The sequence below is a fragment of the Aspergillus lentulus genome (assembly GCF_001445615.1).
Source record: "Aspergillus lentulus DNA, contig: Alt08, strain: IFM 54703, whole genome shotgun sequence".
NCBI classification, from domain to species: Eukaryota; Fungi; Ascomycota; class Eurotiomycetes; order Eurotiales; family Aspergillaceae; genus Aspergillus; species Aspergillus lentulus.
In genome coordinates, this window is record NW_028322118.1 from 1,050,712 (window position 1) to 1,071,545 (window position 20,834).

Genomic DNA, 20,834 nt, shown 5'->3' on the forward strand with positions numbered 1-20,834 from the left:
GTCCTAAAATCCTTTCTGACACGGCGATAAACGTCGAAAAAGGCGGTAATGATATTTAGGACAAGCAGTCATCGTTTTGTTGTGACGTAGTCTTGGAGGAAGGCTGGTAGCTAGATATCAACTGAAGACCACTGCGCATTCACTATCATCCCAGCATTGGCAACATGACCCTTTAAGAGTAAATTTCTCCCAGCCCAAGGGCTTTTCCAAGGCTACAAGAGAGTCCGCATCACATCAAAACTCGCTTTTCGTGCAACGTCTCTGCCATCACCAATGCTATTCGCTCACCACCACAAGCGGAGCCATGCCGAGCAAAGCACACCAACACACTAAGATGCGAGGGTAAGTAGAATTTCTCATGGCATTAAGTTGTATTCGTCTCCCTTGGTTTTCTCTTTGGTCATCTTCAGTCACCTCCGTCGCCTCAAGATCCTGTCAGTCTCTCAAAACCATCATTTCATTTGATCTGATATATCGTAGGCTTCTCCCCTCAGCTATCGAAGACGGAAAGGAGTGGGATCCCAAGATGAAGCGCAACGCCCGCGAAGTCGAGGGGGATACCCCGAAGACCGAAGCAAACGATGGCCCCAAAGAGACCAAGCCGAAGCCAAACCCAGCCTCCAAGCGTATCAGCATCAATCGCGAGGAGATTGCGAAGGTTATGATGGCTCAGTGCCAGGCTGCTCGACAGGCCACGCTCGGACTGCCCTTCCAAGCTCGCAACGAAGTCGGCAAGAAGGTCCCAGGGCCCAGTAAATCTCAGACTGTAAGTGTTCAAAGGTCTTGCCTGTCAAGCATCGCTGACACATGCCCCAGACCAATAACAAGCAGCCCGTGTACGACGGGGCCACCAACGGACGCCCTGCTCTCTCGGACGAGGCTATCGCAGCCATCCTCAGATACACCAAGCCGGAGTGTAACAAGGCCCAGACCTGGATCCATGCCCACGAGTTCACCAAAGCCATTCAGGAGAGAATGAAAGCCAAAATGGAGGAGCGTGAGGACCTCCGCAAGAAGATTCATCGCAAGCTGCATGCTCAGTTGATGGTGAACAATCCCGGAGCGAATCCGACCAATCTCCAGGCAGTGCGAGGCGACCAGGTGGACGATGACAAGCTGACTCCGATAGAGAGGGTCCAGAGAGCCCACGACAGACTTCAGAAAGCATTGGCAGAGATTCTGGACGTGTAGTTGCCCTGCAGCGTTTGCAGATGTTTGGATTCATCCTGACTGGTCTGCTGGCCCCAGATGTTGGCGTGTTTCCCTTTCTGCTGTCTCTTCTTGGTGGGTTAATGTGACATGATAAACCAACAAATGTGCTATGACTGGATCGGTCTGACCATCTGGCATGGAATGTACAATAACGATCAGTTCTTGTGGAATGGACAGTGTCTCTTCAGATTTTCTTGTTCTTGCTGGTCCCTTTAACTTGTGTTGGACTATCCAATTTATCTACCAACGGCCGATAAGGCGAGGCTACGACATGCTCAGACGCCCGTTGTGAGGTTTCTGGACGTCTCGGCTCCCCAGAAGACGGACGGCGCAATTGATCTTCATGCATGCGATCCAACGGTTCACCTACGACTTGATACTTGGACCAGTTGATCGGTGGCATTCGGACCACGTTTTGGGGCGCTGGGATCGGTCCTATATCGGCCAACGCCTCCTTGGTTGATTCCCCTGTCGTGTCGCTAACCGGGTTGTCGTCTTTATGTGTGAAGTTGATGTAAGCCCCCTGATCTTTGGCTGTGGTGAGATTCCCGGCGGCCAATTCGCGAGCAAACCCCTCCGGATCTGCAGCAGCGACTTTCTTCAATTTCTCCAGAGTCTGTATATCCCGTATACTTTGCTGTTTCTGCAGTTGCAGGATAGAAATGGCGGACCGCAATGCGATCGCATCGGGGTTCTCACTTTCCGATATCGGTACGGGCGCGGGCTCTTGACCAAACACAACCTGGCCTTGTGTGCTTGGGAAGTTAGAGAGCGATGCATAGGGAGGAGCTGGAGTAGTAGGTGAGGGCGATGATGCTGGTGGTGCGAAGGGATGGGGAGCTCCGTTTGTCATGGCGGAGTCGTTCGCCGGGGCGAGATGCGACAGAACTGGAGTCACTGGGGAATAAGGCGGGCGGGGCGGTGTGCCTGGCTGATCGTCGTTCTCGTGGTTCTCTTGCGCTGGCTGCATAGTACCGTTCTCAATTCAATCAAAGAAGGGTATTCATGGTGTAGAAGCAGACAGAGACGAGTTGGCCTGGTTGAATGGCAAAAGCGTCGAGTAGATCAGGGGTAGATACTATGTCCTGTTGCTGTGATGACTGACCGAACAATGAAACAATGAGGGAATGACGTCTTGCCGCTTCTGCCTGATTCGGACTTTCGGTTCTCGCCGACCGAGTGGATGTTGATAAACAGAGAGATGAAGCTATTTCTGGTGTTTTTAAAATACACGTGGGCGCAACCTGTCGCTGGATCACAAGCAGAATGAGTCAGTGAGGTTATTTTTATCAAAACCAAAATGATCCAGGCCATGGTGACTTCTCATCTACAGAGTGTTATTGATGGCCTTGGAGCCTTATCGCAAGCTGATTGCAGGCCACATTAGACCCATATCATTTCACACAATCATCTGATATATCAGGGAAGAAAAGATCAGATTAGATAGTCTTGACTTTTTCATTCTGAGCTTTCTTCTTCAATTTTACAATGGAAAAAGAAACAGATCATTGACATAACTAAGACAGACCATGGGACTATCCATGGGCTGATCAATAATGGATGGCCTGATTGATCTGGCCGATTCCTCACCGCCTTTAAAAAAAGTAACGAAAAAAAGAGAAAAAGATGATCTTCGTCCCTTCTAAGAAGATACTCCCATAATTCCTCCATAAAAGTATCAATATATACTTGCAAAATGAAGCGGAAGACCGATACAAGAGAGGCTCTGAACGGCAATGGCCAGCCGGAGACCAAGAAGCGCGCAATGTCAAACGAAGAAGTAGCTGCGCGCTTTCGTGATGGTCTATTCGAGCCCTCGGAGCAGCAGAAGTATACCAAGGCATATGCCCAGTCTAGCCCGTAGGTGTCTCCTCGCTTGATTGTTTATTCGGAGAAAAGGTACAGAGGCGCTGACAGGAGGAAGTTACAAGCATGGAGTGATTCATCCCCTAATTGAGGATTCCCTTTTGCGATCGGTCCGTAACGAGATCCAAGAACACCTCGACTTCACCGAGAAAGAAACCGATATCTACAAGATCTTTCAGTCTGGCGACCTGGCGAATCTGGACGGTTTGGACGATGCTTCTCTGTCAAAGCTACCTTCGCTGCTGAAGCTGCGTGATGCCCTGTACTCTGCCCGATTCCGGGAATACTTGTCGTCCGTGACGGGCTCTGGCAAGCTTAGCGGGCGCAAGACCGATATGGCCATCAACATCTACAACGAGGGATGCCACCTTTTGTGCCATGACGACGTGATCGGAAGCCGACGTCTGAGCTATATTCTGTACCTGACTGATCCGGACACTCCCTGGCAAGCACAATGGGGCGGTGCTCTACGCTTGTACCCTACCACCACCAAGAAGGACATCAATGGGGAGGACGTCCTAGTCCCCAGCCCTGACTTCAGTCTGAGCATCCCCCCGGCATTCAACCAGCTCAGCTTCTTCACCGTCCAGCCCGGCGAGAGTTTCCATGACGTCGAGGAAGTGTATCACCCTAAGGAGGGTGTGGATAAATCGGCCAAGCGTGTGCGCATGGCCATCAGTGGATGGTTCCATATCCCACAAAAGGGAGAGGATGGTTACGAGGAAGGTCTGGAGGAGAAGCTGGCCGAGCGAAGCAGTCTGGCGCAGCTCCAGGGCCGCGGCGACATCTACGATTTGCCCCAGGCCAAGCCGGTTGTGTGCGAGAAAGAGCCGGAGGTCAAGGGCAAGGGAAAGGCAAAGATGGAGGAAGAACCCAGCTCTGAGTTCAGTGAATCCGACCTCAACTTTCTACTCCAGTACATCGCGCCGTCCTACTTGACGCCTGACATCGCTGAGGAGATGTCCGAGACTTTCTCCAACGAATCGTCCCTCAACCTTGATCGTTTCCTGTCGGACAAGTTTGCTGCACGGGTACGGGCCTATATCGAAGAGCAAGAGAAGCAGGAACTTCCCAAGTCTTCCGACGAGATCCAGGCGAAGACCGAATGGACCGTTGCTCGCCCGCCGCACAAGCAGCGCTATCTGTTCCAGCAGCATGGGACCGCCCCATCGGACCAGAAAACTCCTATCCAGGAACTGCTCAACGATCTGTTCCCTTCACCCGCGTTCCGGAAATGGCTGGCTCTGATAACCGGTGCTGAGCACATTACAAGCTATGACCTTCTGGCACGTCGCTTCCGCCGCGGGCAGGATTACACGCTCGCGAGCGGATACGACGGCGAAGAGCCCCGGCTCGAGTTCACGCTGGGCCTGACGCCCACACCCGGCTGGGAGAAGGAGACGGACGAAGACGAGGAGATGGAAGACGAGAACGGCGAGGCGCAGGAGAAGTCCAAGGCGAAGGAGACTACCATAGCGGACGAGCCTGCGGTAGGCGGTTACGAGATCTACATGGCCGGCGACGACGAAGACGACGGCGACGCAGCCATCTACAAGTCCGCCGCGGCGGACGAGGACGACGGCATCCTCTTCAGCACCGCGGCGGGATGGAACCGGCTAAGCATCGTCCTGCGCGACAGCGGCACCCTCAAGTTTGTCAAGTATGTCAGCGCCGCGGCCAAGGGAGACCGGTGGGACATCACCGGCGAGATGGGCGTTGACTTTGGCGACGACGAGGACGATGAGGATGATGACGATGACGAGGATGATGACGAGGAATAGCCCGACCCCGCAAAAGCGACGATCTCTTAAGCAAGTACTGTACATACTCAAGTTTATTCTGAATACAGCGTTGGATATTAAAAATAGGTTACACCGCAGACATCAATATGTTGCTGCCTATCTGATCAGCCAGTCTCGTGGCTTAGACTTGATCATCTGTAGCACAGCATAGCATAGCCATCTCACTTCTAGACTATCTACACCGTGGTAATACATACGGTTCCCATCCGACCCCAAGGCAACACCAGTGATGAGCTACTCTGTCAACAGACTTCATTCCACGTGGTACTGACGGCCCTTCCATGAGCCAAGGACACCACAGTCGCCATGCTCTGCACACTTGATTAATCACACGCTAATACACCGACACGTAAAACATCGATGCTCTTGGCATTTCTGTCTATCGGCGCCAATCACAAGCAAATAGTGACTTTTAGCTGAATTGCAGCACGCGCAGAACGGATTATCACCCCACGCATTTGTGCAATCTCTAGAGCTTTCTTCTGCAATGTCGATCAGCATCATAGTCTTCGTGCTCCTGCTCGATCTACTCTCATCGGAAGACCTCGGAGAGAAATCGAGGAGCATGACAGCGAAGCACATCTAAAAATTGGGACATGCTGAAGATCAGTTGCAGTGCTGCAGGCCCGTAATGACGCCACATATGGAGCATCTATAGCGTGGAGCCTGAGATAGTGGTCAGAAGCTGGTAGTGGTGGCCAACCCGCAGCTCGCATGTGGAGTCTGAGACAGTCTACTGTGTCATGTCTCGTGGTTGTAGTCATGTTGTACTGATGACTGACTGACGCAGTCCAGACTCAACGGACGGAGTAAACTAATCTCCTACACCGGAGTATCTGAACCCCTGCAATCTCTGCGCGGCCCGAAGACGCTCTCCGTCAATGCAGAAGCTGACTCGTCAGTCGACATCCAGCCAGTCGCGCGAGCAGAGACTACACAGTAGACCACAGGAGAACTGCCCCCTCCAGCTTAGCTTGCGTTCAACTCACGGATATCCTGGCCCCAGACTCAGACCTAAGCCCGCTATGGCAGGTGCAAGTGTTTGCCTTGATGGTGTATCAAATAGATGGAGTCCGTTGGCCGATTGGACCAGGGGGGGATGAACGAGCACGTCCGCAGACGGGGATTTTGGCGAGGCGGCCTTGGTCGATCATCGGTAAGCGATTTTCGTCTATGGAATTGTATTGATTGATTGATTGATTAATTGATCACCGTTGATCAAGCGACGGGGGACCGATATTGAACTAGTCAGCACAACCCCTGTTCTGTCACACGGGCCTAAGACGGGACTTGGAGTGCTGCGGTCTGCAAGCTGCAGAAGAATGGGCGCAATCACCCACATATGAGTCCGCTTGTCGCTGGCGGGTAAGCACATAGATAATCCATCATTCAAGAATCAGCCGACAGATAGTTATTAAGGAGGAGGAAGTAAGATGCTGATGCTGACAGGGGGGAAGGTAGTCATACATAAGTACAGCCCCGCACATCTTCTTGGCCATGGCCATTCATTAGATATCTTTCTTGTACGCATAGGCAGTACTCCGTAAGGTAGGGCGGGATCTTTATTCCGTGGAGGACGGATAGAAGCCATGCTTATGCTTGCCGGATCATAGATGCATGGACCATGAAGAATGAGCCTGGATTCGTGTAAATATAAACTACTCCACAGCAGCGACCGAAAAGACCGAACGACCAGGGACAGGGACCTTGGATAACGGCGCAGCGCACTGACTATCAAGTGGGAAAAAAAAAAAAAAAAAAAAAAAAAAAAAAAAAAAAAGGAAATAAATACTATCGATCTTGGCTTACCTGCCAATCTGTCTTGTTTGCGCTCAGTCGGCCTGCTTTGTATGGTCTTGGACGGGACAATCCTTGAGCATAGAACCCATGATTAGGGTTGCAAGGCATATCCTTCGGGGCGAAAACAATGCAGCAGCGTGCAGAAGCAATCTCCGAGTGCTACCATGGCGCTACCAATCAACTCTGATTTGGCACATGGCGCACGCTAACAGGGATGGATGCCTTTGAGCGTTGTGGACAGGTCAGATCAGCGGTGGCAATGGCATGGTTTGTTACTTTTACTCAGCCTTTGCCAGAGTTGATGTTTCTTTGTCTGTCAGCAACCAGACATTTCCCGAAATGGAAATATGCTTATTGTAAGCTATTCCGTACTTCATCACATACATTAAGCTTCCTCGGTTCTTTTTCTATAGATTTTCATATGATCGAGCATAGATTTATTACATTACAGCTTGAGAGTCCGAGGTTACAATCACGGATACGGAGTAATTTACGACCAAACCAGGATGTTGAGCAAGGGCTGCTGCAGACTTCAGAGTCTCAGACTGCAAAGAGTGACGAGGTGGGGCTTAGGAAAAGAGAACCAGGATATAAGCGCCACCACCTTCTCCCTGTCCATGTGTGGGATCTGTCTGGTAGACATGCTGTAGTGCAGTACAGGGTATGGAGTATCCAGACTTGAACTTCGTGAATAAGTTGCAGTACGCGCCGTAACTTGACTGTACTATTGCTGATGGTAAATCAAGCAGGGCGTTTATTATTGTCGCAGAAGAACATGCATCAGCCTGAGGCAGAAATCCATCCCATATGTGATCCACATGTGCCCGAGAATGCATGGTGATGGTCGCATTCCATCCCGGTAGGGCATGCCTAGACATTTTCCCATGGAAGGATTGACTATATTGCATGGAATTGATTCACTAAGGTAGAGTCAATAATAATGAATACTAATGAAGTGAAGTATCGGAGGACAGAAGCCGAGTGGCTGGGCCAATACGACTCCAACCGTCCAATACTCGGATGCCCAGACTCAGACGGCTTTCCCTAGCGGCGATCATTCCACCATGGTCGCCATGTGTCTGTACGTTGCTGGAAAGTCAAAACATGTGCCACTGCCACTCCTCCAACCTAGAGTCCTACCGCGTAAGCCAAAGAATGAAGCGGAAAATGAAGAGATTAATACGGCAGTACGGGAACCAAAACAGAGTTGAGAAAGAAACTGCCAAGATCTCATATTTCGGTGGTGTCCACCAACTGCTCAAGCCACCCGCAAGCAGCCGCACCTCGAGACTGGTCTGGCAGCTGGTCCCTCCCCCGGTCACTGGTGCATCCCTCGGCGTTCTATGCCCGCTGTCACCATCACCAGTCATCACTACCTTAGCACTCAGCACTCAGCCTTGGTTCAAGTATCCATAACAATTTCGACAATTTAATATGGTTTCACTGTATGAAGGACGTAAAAAATGGAAAATGAAATTCAGAGGATCAATTACATTTGCCTCCAACCGTAATTCTATAGTGTTGAAAATGTACTTGACAAAGTCTCTAATCTGCAAGGAGAAGGACGGACCATTCTTCTTCTCCAGGGCAAATACCACCGCCCACCACACTTGCCACGGATTTGACCGTGCCCCCACTAGACCGTTTAGGGCAGTTCGCAAAGCGTGGGACCCCTGAGGGCGATCGTTCATAGTAGCCACGTGAAAGCGCTACGGAGCGCTAATTCTCTAGCTCAAGGTAAGCAGTACACAGATGGTTAGTAGCCAGTGACCTGTTAATGAGGCCAGCATCAAGCTCCCCGTCTCGTCCTCAAATACTAATCTTTCACTGAGAAGAGAAATTAGATAGATTCATACTGTCAATGTCCATGGTCGGGGGACTTGAGAGCTCATGTGTCATAGACTCATGCCGACTGAGCAGGCCCTTGATCTTATGATTTTATGCTGCACAAACGGTTAAATGTACGCCGATGCAATTTGTCCCGGATTATGCAAAAATCGAGTCTCTGGTAATACGGGTATAGGTGATCCTTAACCGGAATTCTAGTGATGCATCGACTCAACTTCATGATGTAATTGTCGCAGTTGCAAAGCACATATGATCTACCAAAGCTGCAGTCTTTTAATTGATCCTCTAGAACACTCTTCGAAGTAACTTGGTAGACTGTGAACATAATAAAATCACTTCAACAACGTGCCGTCAACCCGCTTCTATGGGCCGATCGCCGAAATTCTTTTAAGGCCATGGGACTTTCACTGGGTGTGCAGGTTCTATCGTAGGTTGCATCGACCCAGTCAGTCCCCCAGTTAATCCTTGATGGGCCCCACTTCCCGGACTAGCTAGGCTGACTTGGGACCCTGCTGACCTCGACGGAAAGACTCTCTTTAAGACGGACTAAACTTTTTCTGTTCTATGGATCTCGGACTCTAGATCCCTCATGGTTTCTAAAGCAGTTTAGGTGTGGTGTGTGGCGGGGCAGCTCGCCGATGTCAGTTGCTTAGGTCGATTTTGGACCTTCACCAGTTCATATTTGAACTCAAGATAGTTGATATTTCAATTGTCACTGTTCTCATGAAGAATGGCCTAAAATGTTGACCTGAAGAGACTTTAAATAGAGCTTCAAAACCCGCTGTTCATCGTCTCCGCCGAGTCCCGCAGAGATGAAGGTGGGGCAAGTCAGCCAGCACCCAAACCGACGACTCTCTTCATGGATGCGGGACTGCAAGGTGGGTGCCGTAAGATCTACGTGAGAATTGCCTAAGACAGCTTCCACAATTGCCTAAATCAGGCAAGCTCCAGTCCTCGTTTTGCGAACAATTTATAGTAGACTTATTCTGCACAGTGGTTCTGACACCAGAAATGGGTCTTTGCTATCTACACAGCTTGGGTTAGAGGGTAATTCCAGGTAGCAGAATATATAGAACGTGACAAGAGTTCATTAGTCTCCTTGATCTATCTATGTATTGCTTAATCACCTAGGGTAAGCACCTAGGATCTAGATAGGGTTAGTCGGCAATTTGTCCCTGACATTTGATCACACACCTCACTCAGACGCCAATATTTGGTCATGGCACATCCAGCCATGTTCAATGGCAAATCCTCAGAAACAGCAGAAACCCAAAAGGTCTCGATTTTGCTTGCCAACCCCAGCAGAGGCGGTTACCTCGTGGCGGTGGGATCCTCGTTGCTCGCAGGATTAGTGCACATCCATTGCTTGGCTGGCCCCACGAGACTTTTCTGACTGCGGCACTCTATCTTCATCTGATAGACCGCTAGGTATTATTTGATATTTTCTTGTCCGACACAGCTACTCAGAATATCCATGGTTGATTACCAGTCATCTTGGCAGATAATAGTCGTTCCTCTACGAAACCTGATGCATTGATTTGATCGCTGGTGACAGGGCCCAATGGACCCTTTTAAATACACTGTACGCGCAATGATGCCAAGACATCAGGCTTGCTGTTTCTACTTTTTGAGCCAAACATTTGTCATGATATCCCAGAAGCGGTTTTGAAACTTCCATTGGATCATAGATGCATAGCAATAGGCACCAATCTGAGAGGAAAAGAAAAGGGAAGAAGATAGATAGATTCATGTGCATCATACCATAGAATGTAGAGACTCGGTGGGATGTGACTTGTGTGTGGGAAGGGGGCTTGCATTCCAAAGGAATGAATGATGCTATCTGATGGATTATTCGATCTCGTCATTCCTTTCCATTCTCTCCTTGCTTGTGGTGTCTTACTTATGATTACTGCGATTATTATGGCTACCACGTAGTAATAGAGTCCCACCACTGCTGCAGCCGCTGCCACTGCATACTACCCCATACATACTCCTCTTCCTCATCCATCACTACCATCGCCACGAGGTCTTGCACCCTACTCTCCCACAAGTCTTGTCTTTAGTACGACTACTACGGTCCAAAGTACTACTTACTACACAGCAGCGCTATCCATTTTCCTTACCATTTTCCCCATCCTTCCTCCCTCGTTTCATATCATAACTTATATTCTCATTTATTAGCAATTCCTTCTGCCATTTCCCCGCTTTTTTCGGCCAGTCTCAACGAGAACTCGTGGCTATCAGAGCCAAACTCTTTGCAGCCCTTCCTTTTCTCCCGGTTCCTTCAGAGTTTACAATCCCTCTTGTCTCATTTCCTCTTTCTAGTGTTCATTCGAAATTCGAAACGCTCTAGCCCGAGCAGTGATCGATAGTTCCCGCTGTTAGTTAGGCTCGCCCCAATCCACTCCCAGTTCCGGCTCCCAAGTCTAAACTATCAAGACACGAGGAGAGAGCCAAGTTTCCCAGGTGTCCCAATTTTACTGCTTGCCCTTTTTTTTCGGGTCAAGGTTGTTTGTTAAAAGTCAGAACGACGACGATTCCCGTGCTTCGCTACCTTGTCTCCCTCCCCTCTTCTTCGTCCAAAAGTAATTGCTCTTCGCATCCACCCGGTTTGTGTCTACACGGACAGGGTCTGGTAAAGAGTTCTACAACCGATCTGGCCCTACTTCTCTCTTACTGCCCAATTGTTTATCATCGTTCGCCTTGCAAAAACCTCCCCTGTGCCACGTTTCACCACGCCTCCCGACCTTCCGAGCACGCTGTACTTTTCGCAACAGGTAAGCTCTTGTGCGATCGATTGCTTCCTTCCTACTGTCCTTATTATTGGTTACCACCTTTTTTCTCTGGCAAATTCTGGCCATCCAAACTGACGCGACTCCTCCTTCTTCAGAGAGGAAAATTGTCCGAGTATACGAGTCTAGCGTCATTTTCTGCTTTTCTTTGTTCCCTTCGTTGGTGCGCCGGTGGTCTCGACTGTACTACTGAGATCCGGCCATTCTGCCACCGTCCTCCACCTCTCGTCCTTCCCGCCGACCACTTAGAGCATTGCTCTGACCACAAACGACGGGCCCGCCTGCACGCAACCACCCGTTCGACAATCTCCTTGTTTTCTCTTCTGTTCGACTTGAACTTCGCAGTCTTGCGCAGTGCGAAAATTTCCTTCGTGTGGTTTAGATTGCGCTGCGCCCTTTTTGTCGTCCGTGTCGACCGAGCCCTGGGATTGCGCCAACTGAAAAAAACGCCCCCAAGTCGCATCGCCGAGCGGGCTGCGTTTTAAGGAGACCGGAACTTCACCAATCGTGATCACTTCAATTGTTATCATAAATTGGAAGCTGATATGCGGATTGCGACCGCCAACGTTCTGAATTAGCCTCGCGAAGGACTCTCTTCTACCTTGGCAGCGTGACTGGCATACTTCGATATACCGAGCGTGAAACAGTTCCCGTCGCATACGGATTCTCTCTAGTCCTTCGCTGCGACGACAATCGCCAGCATTGAATTCACTGCTCTTTTCTTCATTCTGCGACTATATAATTCCTGCCCTCCAGCCATCGAGTGTTTACATGACCTGTCGCCCCGGATTATGAAATAATTTAAGCAACGTGACATATCACACCGTATAAGCCATCGTCGAAATAACCACGAATTTTCGCCATTATCACCACTCTCAGCCTCTCATCGTCCGCCATGGAAACCACTCTCACCCATCGACCGTGGGAACCTACCACAACAGGGCCGCAGAATGCTCCGGTCTCTTCTGCGCAAACATTACCCTCGATTTCCACCCTCACCGCAAGTATGGCCAGCAATATACCTCTTCCCGCAGAGAAGTCCCCAGGGAACGCCTCGTTGAACACGATAGAACGCGACTCGGGAAACTGGTCAATGCCTCAAAGCACAAGTATGATTAGTTGCTCTACATCTGCCATGTCAGGCACTGACAACCTACCAGGGTCGTCCACCTACTCCACGGCCACAAACGGAACCGGCAATTATCCCTCTCTATCGTTTCTCACTTCTTCTCAACCGTCCCCGAATCGTGGTTCTGTCTCCGAGCGATCTCCCTACCCGAATGACCACTCGAACACGAATACCCCTTCCTCTGCCGGCGCTCATCCGTCGCCCAATTTTGGCTCCCAGACAAATCCAGCCCTTCCATCCCTCAACCAGAATTTCGACGCTCCTTCTCAACGCGGCAGCATTGCAGAGCCACCCGAATCGCGGCGCAGCAGTGTCGATAGTAGGATGAATCAGGGAATCAGTTCCCTGGCCATCAATCCCGCCTCTCCTTACCACAGCACAAACGCCTCTCAGACGTCAATTGTGTCGGGATTGCAGAGGGAACGTGGAATTTCCATGGACGTAAATATGAACAATTCATACCGAGGACCCCGCTACTCCGGGAGCCAGCCCCTCTCTCCCCTTGGCCCACGAGCCGGAGAGCACCGTAGCTTTGCGGCTGGCCGCACTGCTCCCGCGATTTCATCGAATCCTCGCTCCGAAATTTATGCTGCAGAGACGCCTACCGCCGGTCTTGCCTATGCCTTTCCCGACCCGGATGTTGCGCGATCAAATTCGATGTCTTCCACAAACGATAAATCTCAGCATCCATTCTCAAGGAAGGGAAGCACCGCCGAATCATTGGCCAGTAGTATCTACTCGGATGCGCGATTGCCTCGTGGCCAACATGGTACGTTTATACTTTTTGCTCTCTGATAGTGCGATTCTAGCATGCAAGCAACATTGCTGACTGCCCTCTAGAACTGCCTCAGAACGTGCACCACCATACTCTGCAGCACAAACAAGTACGTGATCTCATCGGAGACCCAGAGCCGCCCACCAGCAGTACTCCGTACAGCCGCACGCCCGAGCTGCGAGTAACTCACAAGTTAGCGGAGCGCAAACGTCGCAGTGAGATGAAGGACTGCTTCGAGGCATTGCGCATGCGGTTACCTCAGAGCCAAAACAACAAATCCAGCAAATGGGAAACCCTGACAAGAGGTACTGATTTTGTTATCGCTTCTTCGATCGCCTTTATACTGACTTTCGTCTAGCGATTGAGTACATTGGACAGCTGGAGAAGATGTTGAGTAATGCTCGTCGTGAGAACGACGTGTTAAGGAGCGAGGTTGAAGAGATGCGAGCTCAGCTGAATCAACAACAAGCACACCAACAGTCACGGCCTCCGTCAATATTCGAGCACCACCCAATGAACGGACCACAAGCCAATGGACAGTCGCATGGCCCTGGTCCGGCCTTCTCTAATTATGGCCCTAATTCTTCTGCAATGATGCAAGATCAACCACGCACATTGCCTCCATTGGTGAACGGCTCCGTTGCTCCGATGCAGGGAGTGCAATATACCGACGACCGTCGGTAGTCTGTCATCCTAGCAAGGCCCTTGATTTGAATTTTGATACCTCCCCCTCACCCATCATAGCGGCCATTTTGTCTCGTGTGCAGCTACATACTTTTGATATTTTCTTTTCTTCTGACTCTGGGCCCTAGATCTGAAACAGTATGTTACTCGCCTGTAGATCTCATTCGGGTGGTGTATCTTGTTCTGAGCGAGACTTCGTCTGTTTGGCCTTTTGTTTTATCATTTTTGCCCAGGGCAATTCATACCCCGATCATCATTCTTCTTTTTCGTTCCCTGATCTCATGATATAGTTTTTCAAATGTGTGTGAGGATGTGTATGTGTTACAACGACGGACCACTGTTTTTTTGCACGCTCCGACTTTCTCTCTTCTCGCTTGTCTCTATTGATTTGTCCTACTTTTTTGCATCATGACATGTTTACTTTGTTCTGCATGGGATCGGAGATGGGATCCGCCAAGAGCAATTGGTTTTGGATATGGGATACGTTTGATGGCATCTTTCTATCCGTCAAAGAACTCGACCAACGGCGTTGACGATGTTTCTGTATGATCTGTTGAAACAGAATAAAATTTACAATTTCAAAATAGCCATGAAGCCCTCGTCGGGTGTTTTGTATAAGGTATGACAAGAATACTCCGGAAATAAACAGACAATCCAGGACGATGGCTCTTGAGTATATTACGCCATGACGCTGTCTCCTCCGGCAGACTCAGTCTCTCTGCGAATAAAATCAAACTGGTCTCTGGCTCTATTTTTGGACAATCTGCTTCTGATTGGCACTCTTGCCTCCTCATAACCGTGCCAATCCTTCTCTCTAAGCGCCCGGCCGGAGTCGAGTTCAGGGCGGCTACAGCTTCGTCAGAACCCCCAGCGACCCAATGATATCGTCGAAATCCCATCTTCAACCTCATCCTGCAGAATCTAGTAGTCGACCTCAGTCCAATCAAGGCGATTTGGACCGGCAAAATGCAACAGCCACTGTAGCAGCTATGGAGCTCGGAATTTGCCTGCGTCGTGCGTCAATGCAGGACGAGGCCAACACAATGCTTCATTGGTGTGGTGGGCAGGTACCTGAAGCATGGGCTCTAGATCCATCGCTAGTAAGGTAGCTTTTCAACTTCTGCAGAGCTACTTGCGTTCCGTTCTTCTTTTTCTCTCTTGCATCCGTCTGGTTTGTTCTTGCAGGGTACATGGCCTTCTATTTGTTTGCTTTGGAGTACTTTCTCTTTCATATCTGCGGTATCTCTTCATTCTTTACCTTGTGACGAGAACAATAGCAGATTCATTGTTGCGTTGTTCCATCCAGTGGTTATAGTCTCTCTTTATTCACTGTTTTCTTGCATGTCTTTGTTCGATCTCTTATACTCGCGGAATTTCTTTGCCTGAACCGATCTAGATGAACTTCCTACTCTTCTTCTGAAGACTCGTGCGGATTTCGTCTTACAACGTACTGGCTTGCTATTAAGTCCTGAAGTCTGTTATGGTATGTCCTAGCTGCAGAATCATATACTGAAACAAAGTTGCTCGAGATTAACACGTTTTATCCAGTCAAGAGAGGAGATGGCTCCTCAATCAAAAAGGCCAGAAATGCAGCTGCAGATTCCCCAAGTTCCAAATTTCCCACTATCGTCCCCTATCACTGAGGAGATCTCCAGCCCGGCTGCGTCCTCAGATGAAGACAGAGATATGGAACGGAGTCGTCCCTTCGACTACCTGACCAAAATGTCGGACAAGCACCCGTTTCTTAAAGCAGAATCCACAGGCGCGGGGCGAGATCGCTTGGTTGAACGCGAGATCGGTGTTTTTGATACTGCGCGGAGGGCGGCGCAGGGGGATAAACCCAAGGGGCTGAACTTGATCACGGATCTGCCGATTGGAGTTCCCAAGATACAAACTGGGGCGGCAGGTCCTTCGTTTGTGGATCTGAATGATCTGAAGGTGTTGGCAAACGTTCGTGAGAGGGAACGGGCCTCGCAGAAGATCAGAGGCATCTTGAAGAATGGCACGGCTCAAGGCTTCCAGCGGCTACCTGACGAGAGTTCCGGGCCGGGGAGAAGGCGTTTGTCCTGGCTCAGATCGGAGAATACAACGTCGCCGAAGAAGAAGAAGAAGAAGTATAAGGACGGGCTGTCGCCTTCTGATCGGCCCATAATGATCGGGTATACTGTACCATTCGAGGAGTCGTCGCAGTCTCAGGATGACGGAACAAAGGGACTGGATAGCGCTGGAAGCCAGTGTACACCTATGACGCCTTCGATTGTTGTAACCCCCGCGAAAGACGAGGGCTTCTGGCAAGGACTGGCACCGGAGTTTCACCGTCCCAGAGCCACCTCCAGTATCTATTCTCAGCGCACGTCATTCGTTGGGAACGGTAGGCCCGAGATTCCACCAGTTCCAGCCATACCGACATCCCATTTCGAGGAGAGGGGGACTCAGACGGATGTGTCTCGCAGGGAGTCTGTTCTGTCGACAAGGAAGCAACGCTCATTCTCAACTGGTACCGTGTTTGAAGAAGATGATGGTCCGCGACAGGGACTGCGTGCTCGTTCTTTCTCCACGGAGAGCTCGAAGAGAGGGCTGGATCGACTGAGTGTTACGACGGACAGCAATCGACACCAATCCCAGGGCTGGTGGACTTATCTCCTGTCGCCTATGCTGGGAAGGTCGAGCACGATAGCCAGTAGATCAACCCCGACCAGAACGGAGCGGCCTCCCATGCCGACACTCCTCACGAACTCGACAGTGTCAAGCGATGAGTGGTGGGAGAAGGAAGTCTCGTACTTTTCGCCAGATACCCCCGAGACGACTGTTGCCAATAGAGGGGAAGTGACGAATTGGCATAAGGGTGATACTAACCCCTTCGCGGATGTCAATTCTATGGATGTCAATATCACCGATGAGAAGACATCAGCCGAGATGATATTCCAGGGAGAGTCGATTCAGGGCGCAGCTGCTGAATACTACCAGGCATGTGCCCATGAGCTCTTCAGCGGAAGGCCGTACTTCGAATGCATCAACCATGTTTGTTCCATCACGCCGAAGGATGGGATCCCGGTCCTTCTTGCCGGTTCTATTGCCGAGCCACAGAGTAACGAGAAGAATCTCCTCATTGACGTGGATGACGATGTGTCTCAATTAGCTCCTGTGAATCCTTTTGAGAGCGCCTCGCAATCTGGCGCTCGTTCGATATCCGGGACCACCGCTGTGGATGACCAAACCGCATCTCCTTTGATTTCAAATACGGGAAAGAAGTATCTGGAGGAGGCCACGCCAGAAGAACCCAGGGGCAACTCTCCTGAGCCAGAATCCTTTGAGAGAGAGCCTCCTGTCTATGCAGGGGATCGACCGGAGAAACAAGCCTCTCATCTCTTCTTCCAACCAACGAACACTATCACTCCTGCAGCCACACACATTAACATCCAACCACCAGGTCCTCTACCACCGGCCTCTGGAGCTCCGCAGGAGAGGATCATCCCTCAATATATTGTTGTGCCACCTCAGATTCATGGCGGAGGCGGGCATCCCCAACCACAAACCCCAGATGCCACCTCTCCTGGTTTACAGCAAGCAACAGTAAGGAGCGGGTCAATTCCATTAACAGAGATAGCTTCTGGACCAGCTCCACCCTATACCACCCATCACAGCGCGTCTCCTCGACTGCCGCCTCGTATAGACCCTGCCCCCATCACTCAGGAGCAGATGACGCACCCTTGGTTCGAAAGGGAGAGGATCGAAACTCGACGACGAAGACTAGAAAAGGAGGATGCTATTGGCAGGAAAGCTGGTGGTCTCTGGCGAGGCAGAGGCTGTCTCAGTAACAAAGGCTGCTTCGGAAGGCCGGGAAGAGAAGGGCGCTTGAGACGTCGGTGGTATATGGCGATCACGACGTTTTTTGTCCTGATTGTGGTAGTTGCCGTGGTCCTGGCAGTCATGCTGACCAAGAAAGGGGACGGCACACCCGTTCAGTCGCAGTGGCTCAATTTGACCGGCTATCCACCGATGCCGACTGGCATTGCGACAATCGCAGGCTCAGAGCCTCAAGCCCAAAGTTCAGGATGCATCACTCCATCCACACTCTGGAGCTGCGCTCTGCCACCGGAACAGCAGTCAGGCAACAAGCCGTACGCGCCGAATCAGCCCAGCTTCCGAGTCGAGATACGATTCCGTAACGGGACCTATGCGAACAGCACAACAGTTGCCTCTACTTCAAACCACAACACCAGAGATATAAGTCGATCATTCAACCCATCGCCATCGCCCCCAAGTATCAAAGACCAGACCTTCCTGGGCAATACGTCCGATCAAAACGCCATCCCCTACGCAGGCGAAGAGACCCCATTCTTCATCACCATCCTCTCGACCGCCTCCCTCTCTTCATCCGGGCTGACCCGCCGATCCAACAGCTCCTTCCCAGACATCGAGTCCCTCATCCCATCTCCCGATCTCAACTCAGACGGCACAGCCGCAGCCGCTACTCTCTATCCACTCCCTGAATCCCAACCCGTACGTCTCTACAACCGAGGCCTGGACACAGAACACTACGGCTTCTACACGTACTTCGACCGGTCCATCTTCCTTGAGAGCCTTGCCCCTCTCAACGGCAGCACAACAGACAACTCCGCCGCAGACGCCAACGGCGGCACCAGCGAGACTGATGCCCGCGTCCGCTGCACATGGGCACAGACTCGCTTTCTCGTGCAGATCTGGACGCAGCCGACTCGCGCGCGCAAGGCACTCCTCCGCAGCAATCCTAGCGCCAGTGCCATTGCTAGTCCTACATCCACACCATCCTCCTTGTCATCTACCTCCCTGGCCTCAGGGACCAGCAGCCCGACTGCGTCCTCCTCCGCCACGGACTTCGTCCGGCCGGGGTCATTCCCGTACCCGGTGACTATCACAGTGGACCGACACGGCGGTGTTGCCTCGGAGAAAATGGTGTATTGCTACGCGATGGAGGAGAACCAACGTGTCAACTCGACGGAGAAGAAACTGCAAATTGAGGACAGGGGGTTCGGTGGGAAACTGGTCAACCCGGCGCCGGGTATATTCAACCTCACCTCCTCGTCGGACGAGGGTGCATTGCTGGATGGAGTTGACGGAGGGACGGGCGGTTGTTCGTGCCAGTGGGTGAATTGGGTTTCTACGTCGTGATCTTCGCGCTGCATCTAGAGAAAAGTCATTGTCATTGATATCGTGCACTTGTGTCTTGCAGTCTTGTGAGAATGATGCTGTTCCTGTAGAGAAAAGCCGGACTTTGATCTTGAATTGAATTAATCATTAATCTGAGTTGCTTTATATAGATCCCCGACGCCACGTATGATTGTCCAACTGATTGGTCCATAGCTAAACCAACACCTCATATTAATAACATCGTATCTTATCTCCTTAATCTATCCCCTGACATGGTGTCAAATAGATTCAACGACATTTCGATTCCACTCAAACGAGAACCATCAGGCCAATGGCAAGACTACCCAGGGCAGCGAGACCAGGCACCACGAGGGTGGAGCCAGGGTTGGTATGACGGGCCGTGGTGGGTTTAGGGCTCTCTTCACCGTCGTCATTGCTGCTGGTGCCGGTGCTGGTGCTGCTGCCGCTGCCACTGTCGCTGCCACTGCTGTGGCCGCGACTGCTGCTCGACTCCTCATTGGGATCGACGAGACCAACGTAGTCGCCAGTGCCAGTAGCCTTGGGACGCGCGCTAGTCGAGATGCCGGCGTCGGAAGAACTAGCCGCGGCGGAGGAGGATGCGGCGGCCGTGGGCTTGATGAGAGGGATGCTTGTCGTCTCGGCGGGATGGGCATCCACGCTGGACAGGACGGTGGGAACGTCGTCGCTCTCGGTTGTTTCGGGGGTGTTGGTCTCGGTGGCGGAGATGTCGTTATCGACGACGGGGGTGGCCATACTGGCCGTTTCGGTTGGGGTAGTAGTTATTTCGCTGCTGGTGGATGTCTCGTGTGCTCTTCTGTATAGGCTTGCGTTGGCGCTGGCGGCAAGGGCCAGGCCGGCGATGAGCTGAGCGGAGACACGCATTGTGATTTGAGATGTATGAAGATGGGGAATAGATGTAAGATAGTCTGGGAGATGAAGCACAGGTGCTAGAAGGATTTGAGGCAAGGTGCAAGTTGCGAAGTTCAAGGGATTCAGTTGAGGTTATCACGGACACAATATATGCTTGACGGGTTTGATAGCAGGTGTTGAACGATGTCAAGAGGGAGCTCGGAAATGGAGTCTCGGGGTTCTTATAGACCAACGAGGACACTCAATGCGGCTGTCATTGAGTGTATTCAATGATCAAGAGCGTCCATATTCGTCCTCGTTCGATCAGAGTGCCATCCCTGAATAGGTTGATCGTCAACGAGCGGAGGAAAGCAAAGTACTGCATCTGGAAGAGCACGCGACAGAGCAAACACATGCTTGTCCATTTTCAGAAGCTGCCTAGGCGCCATCATCCCTTGTAAAACACTGCCTGCAGAAGTCTTTCCAGCTGCAGATGTTGATCGCCTCCAAAAGGAATGTTATGGCACGTGATATACGGCTTCAGGGCTTCTTTAACTCTTATCTTCCTCGTCGCCGGAAACGGAAAACAGTGTTGCCGACAAACAAACGAACGGATTCAGTTCACTCATGGCAACTCCTTGCATTAAGCCTTTGTTTCCGGTATAACTTGTCCAAAGAAGCACTCCCAGCCAGAAAGTCCAGAATATGCTCTGGACTGCGTCTTTTACTTCCCCGCAATGAGCACCTATCGCCTGACTGAGCACATACGCATCTCACTCAGAGAATTGACTCGTGGTTTAAGAATTTCATGCAGCCGACCGAGTCGAAAGAGGGCTGGAGGAGATTGTACTGCAATCGTATGGTTAGAGTATCGCAGCGACCATGATAGGCTGGCGGTATGAGACCCCGAGTATATTGCATATGCT

The 20,834-nt window shown here is 51.0% G+C and overlaps 6 protein-coding genes across 6 annotated transcripts; 4 read left to right on the top strand and 2 right to left on the bottom strand.

Moving 5' to 3' along the window:
- Nucleotides 1–304: 304 nt before the first annotated feature.
- Nucleotides 305–1,191, top strand: ALT_3611 (uncharacterized protein; the record flags this gene model as incomplete). The annotated part of the gene is made up of 3 exons (XM_033556469.2): nucleotides 305–342; nucleotides 481–766; nucleotides 817–1,191. 3 exons carry the CDS (start codon nucleotides 305–307, stop codon nucleotides 1,189–1,191), a joined length of 699 nt encoding a protein of 232 aa, XP_033412360.2.
- A 205-nt stretch (nucleotides 1,192–1,396) lies between these two features.
- Nucleotides 1,397–2,182, bottom strand: ALT_3612 (uncharacterized protein; the record flags this gene model as incomplete). Its single annotated transcript, XM_033556468.2, has 1 exon — nucleotides 1,397–2,182. The coding sequence occupies one exon, from the start codon at nucleotides 2,180–2,182 to the stop codon at nucleotides 1,397–1,399; it is 786 nt and encodes a 261-aa protein (XP_033412359.1).
- A 726-nt stretch (nucleotides 2,183–2,908) lies between these two features.
- On the top strand, nucleotides 2,909–4,859 carry ALT_3613 (oxidative DNA demethylase; the record flags this gene model as incomplete). Its single annotated transcript, XM_033556467.2, has 2 exons — nucleotides 2,909–3,072; nucleotides 3,137–4,859. 2 exons carry the CDS (start codon nucleotides 2,909–2,911, stop codon nucleotides 4,857–4,859), a joined length of 1,887 nt encoding a protein of 628 aa, XP_033412358.2.
- A 7,356-nt stretch (nucleotides 4,860–12,215) lies between these two features.
- ALT_3614 (uncharacterized protein) lies at nucleotides 12,216–13,908 on the top strand (the record flags this gene model as incomplete). The annotated part of the gene is made up of 4 exons (XM_033556466.2): nucleotides 12,216–12,429; nucleotides 12,481–13,218; nucleotides 13,290–13,529; nucleotides 13,583–13,908. 4 exons carry the CDS (start codon nucleotides 12,216–12,218, stop codon nucleotides 13,906–13,908), a joined length of 1,518 nt encoding a protein of 505 aa, XP_033412357.2.
- A 1,560-nt stretch (nucleotides 13,909–15,468) lies between these two features.
- On the top strand, nucleotides 15,469–19,059 carry ALT_3615 (uncharacterized protein; the record flags this gene model as incomplete). The annotated part of the gene is made up of 1 exon (XM_033556465.2): nucleotides 15,469–19,059. The coding sequence occupies one exon, from the start codon at nucleotides 15,469–15,471 to the stop codon at nucleotides 19,057–19,059; it is 3,591 nt and encodes a 1,196-aa protein (XP_033412356.2).
- A 288-nt stretch (nucleotides 19,060–19,347) lies between these two features.
- Nucleotides 19,348–19,941, bottom strand: ALT_3616 (uncharacterized protein; the record flags this gene model as incomplete). The annotated part of the gene is made up of 1 exon (XM_033556464.2): nucleotides 19,348–19,941. One exon carries the CDS (start codon nucleotides 19,939–19,941, stop codon nucleotides 19,348–19,350), a length of 594 nt encoding a protein of 197 aa, XP_033412355.2.
- Between the last annotated feature and the right edge of the window lie 893 nt (nucleotides 19,942–20,834).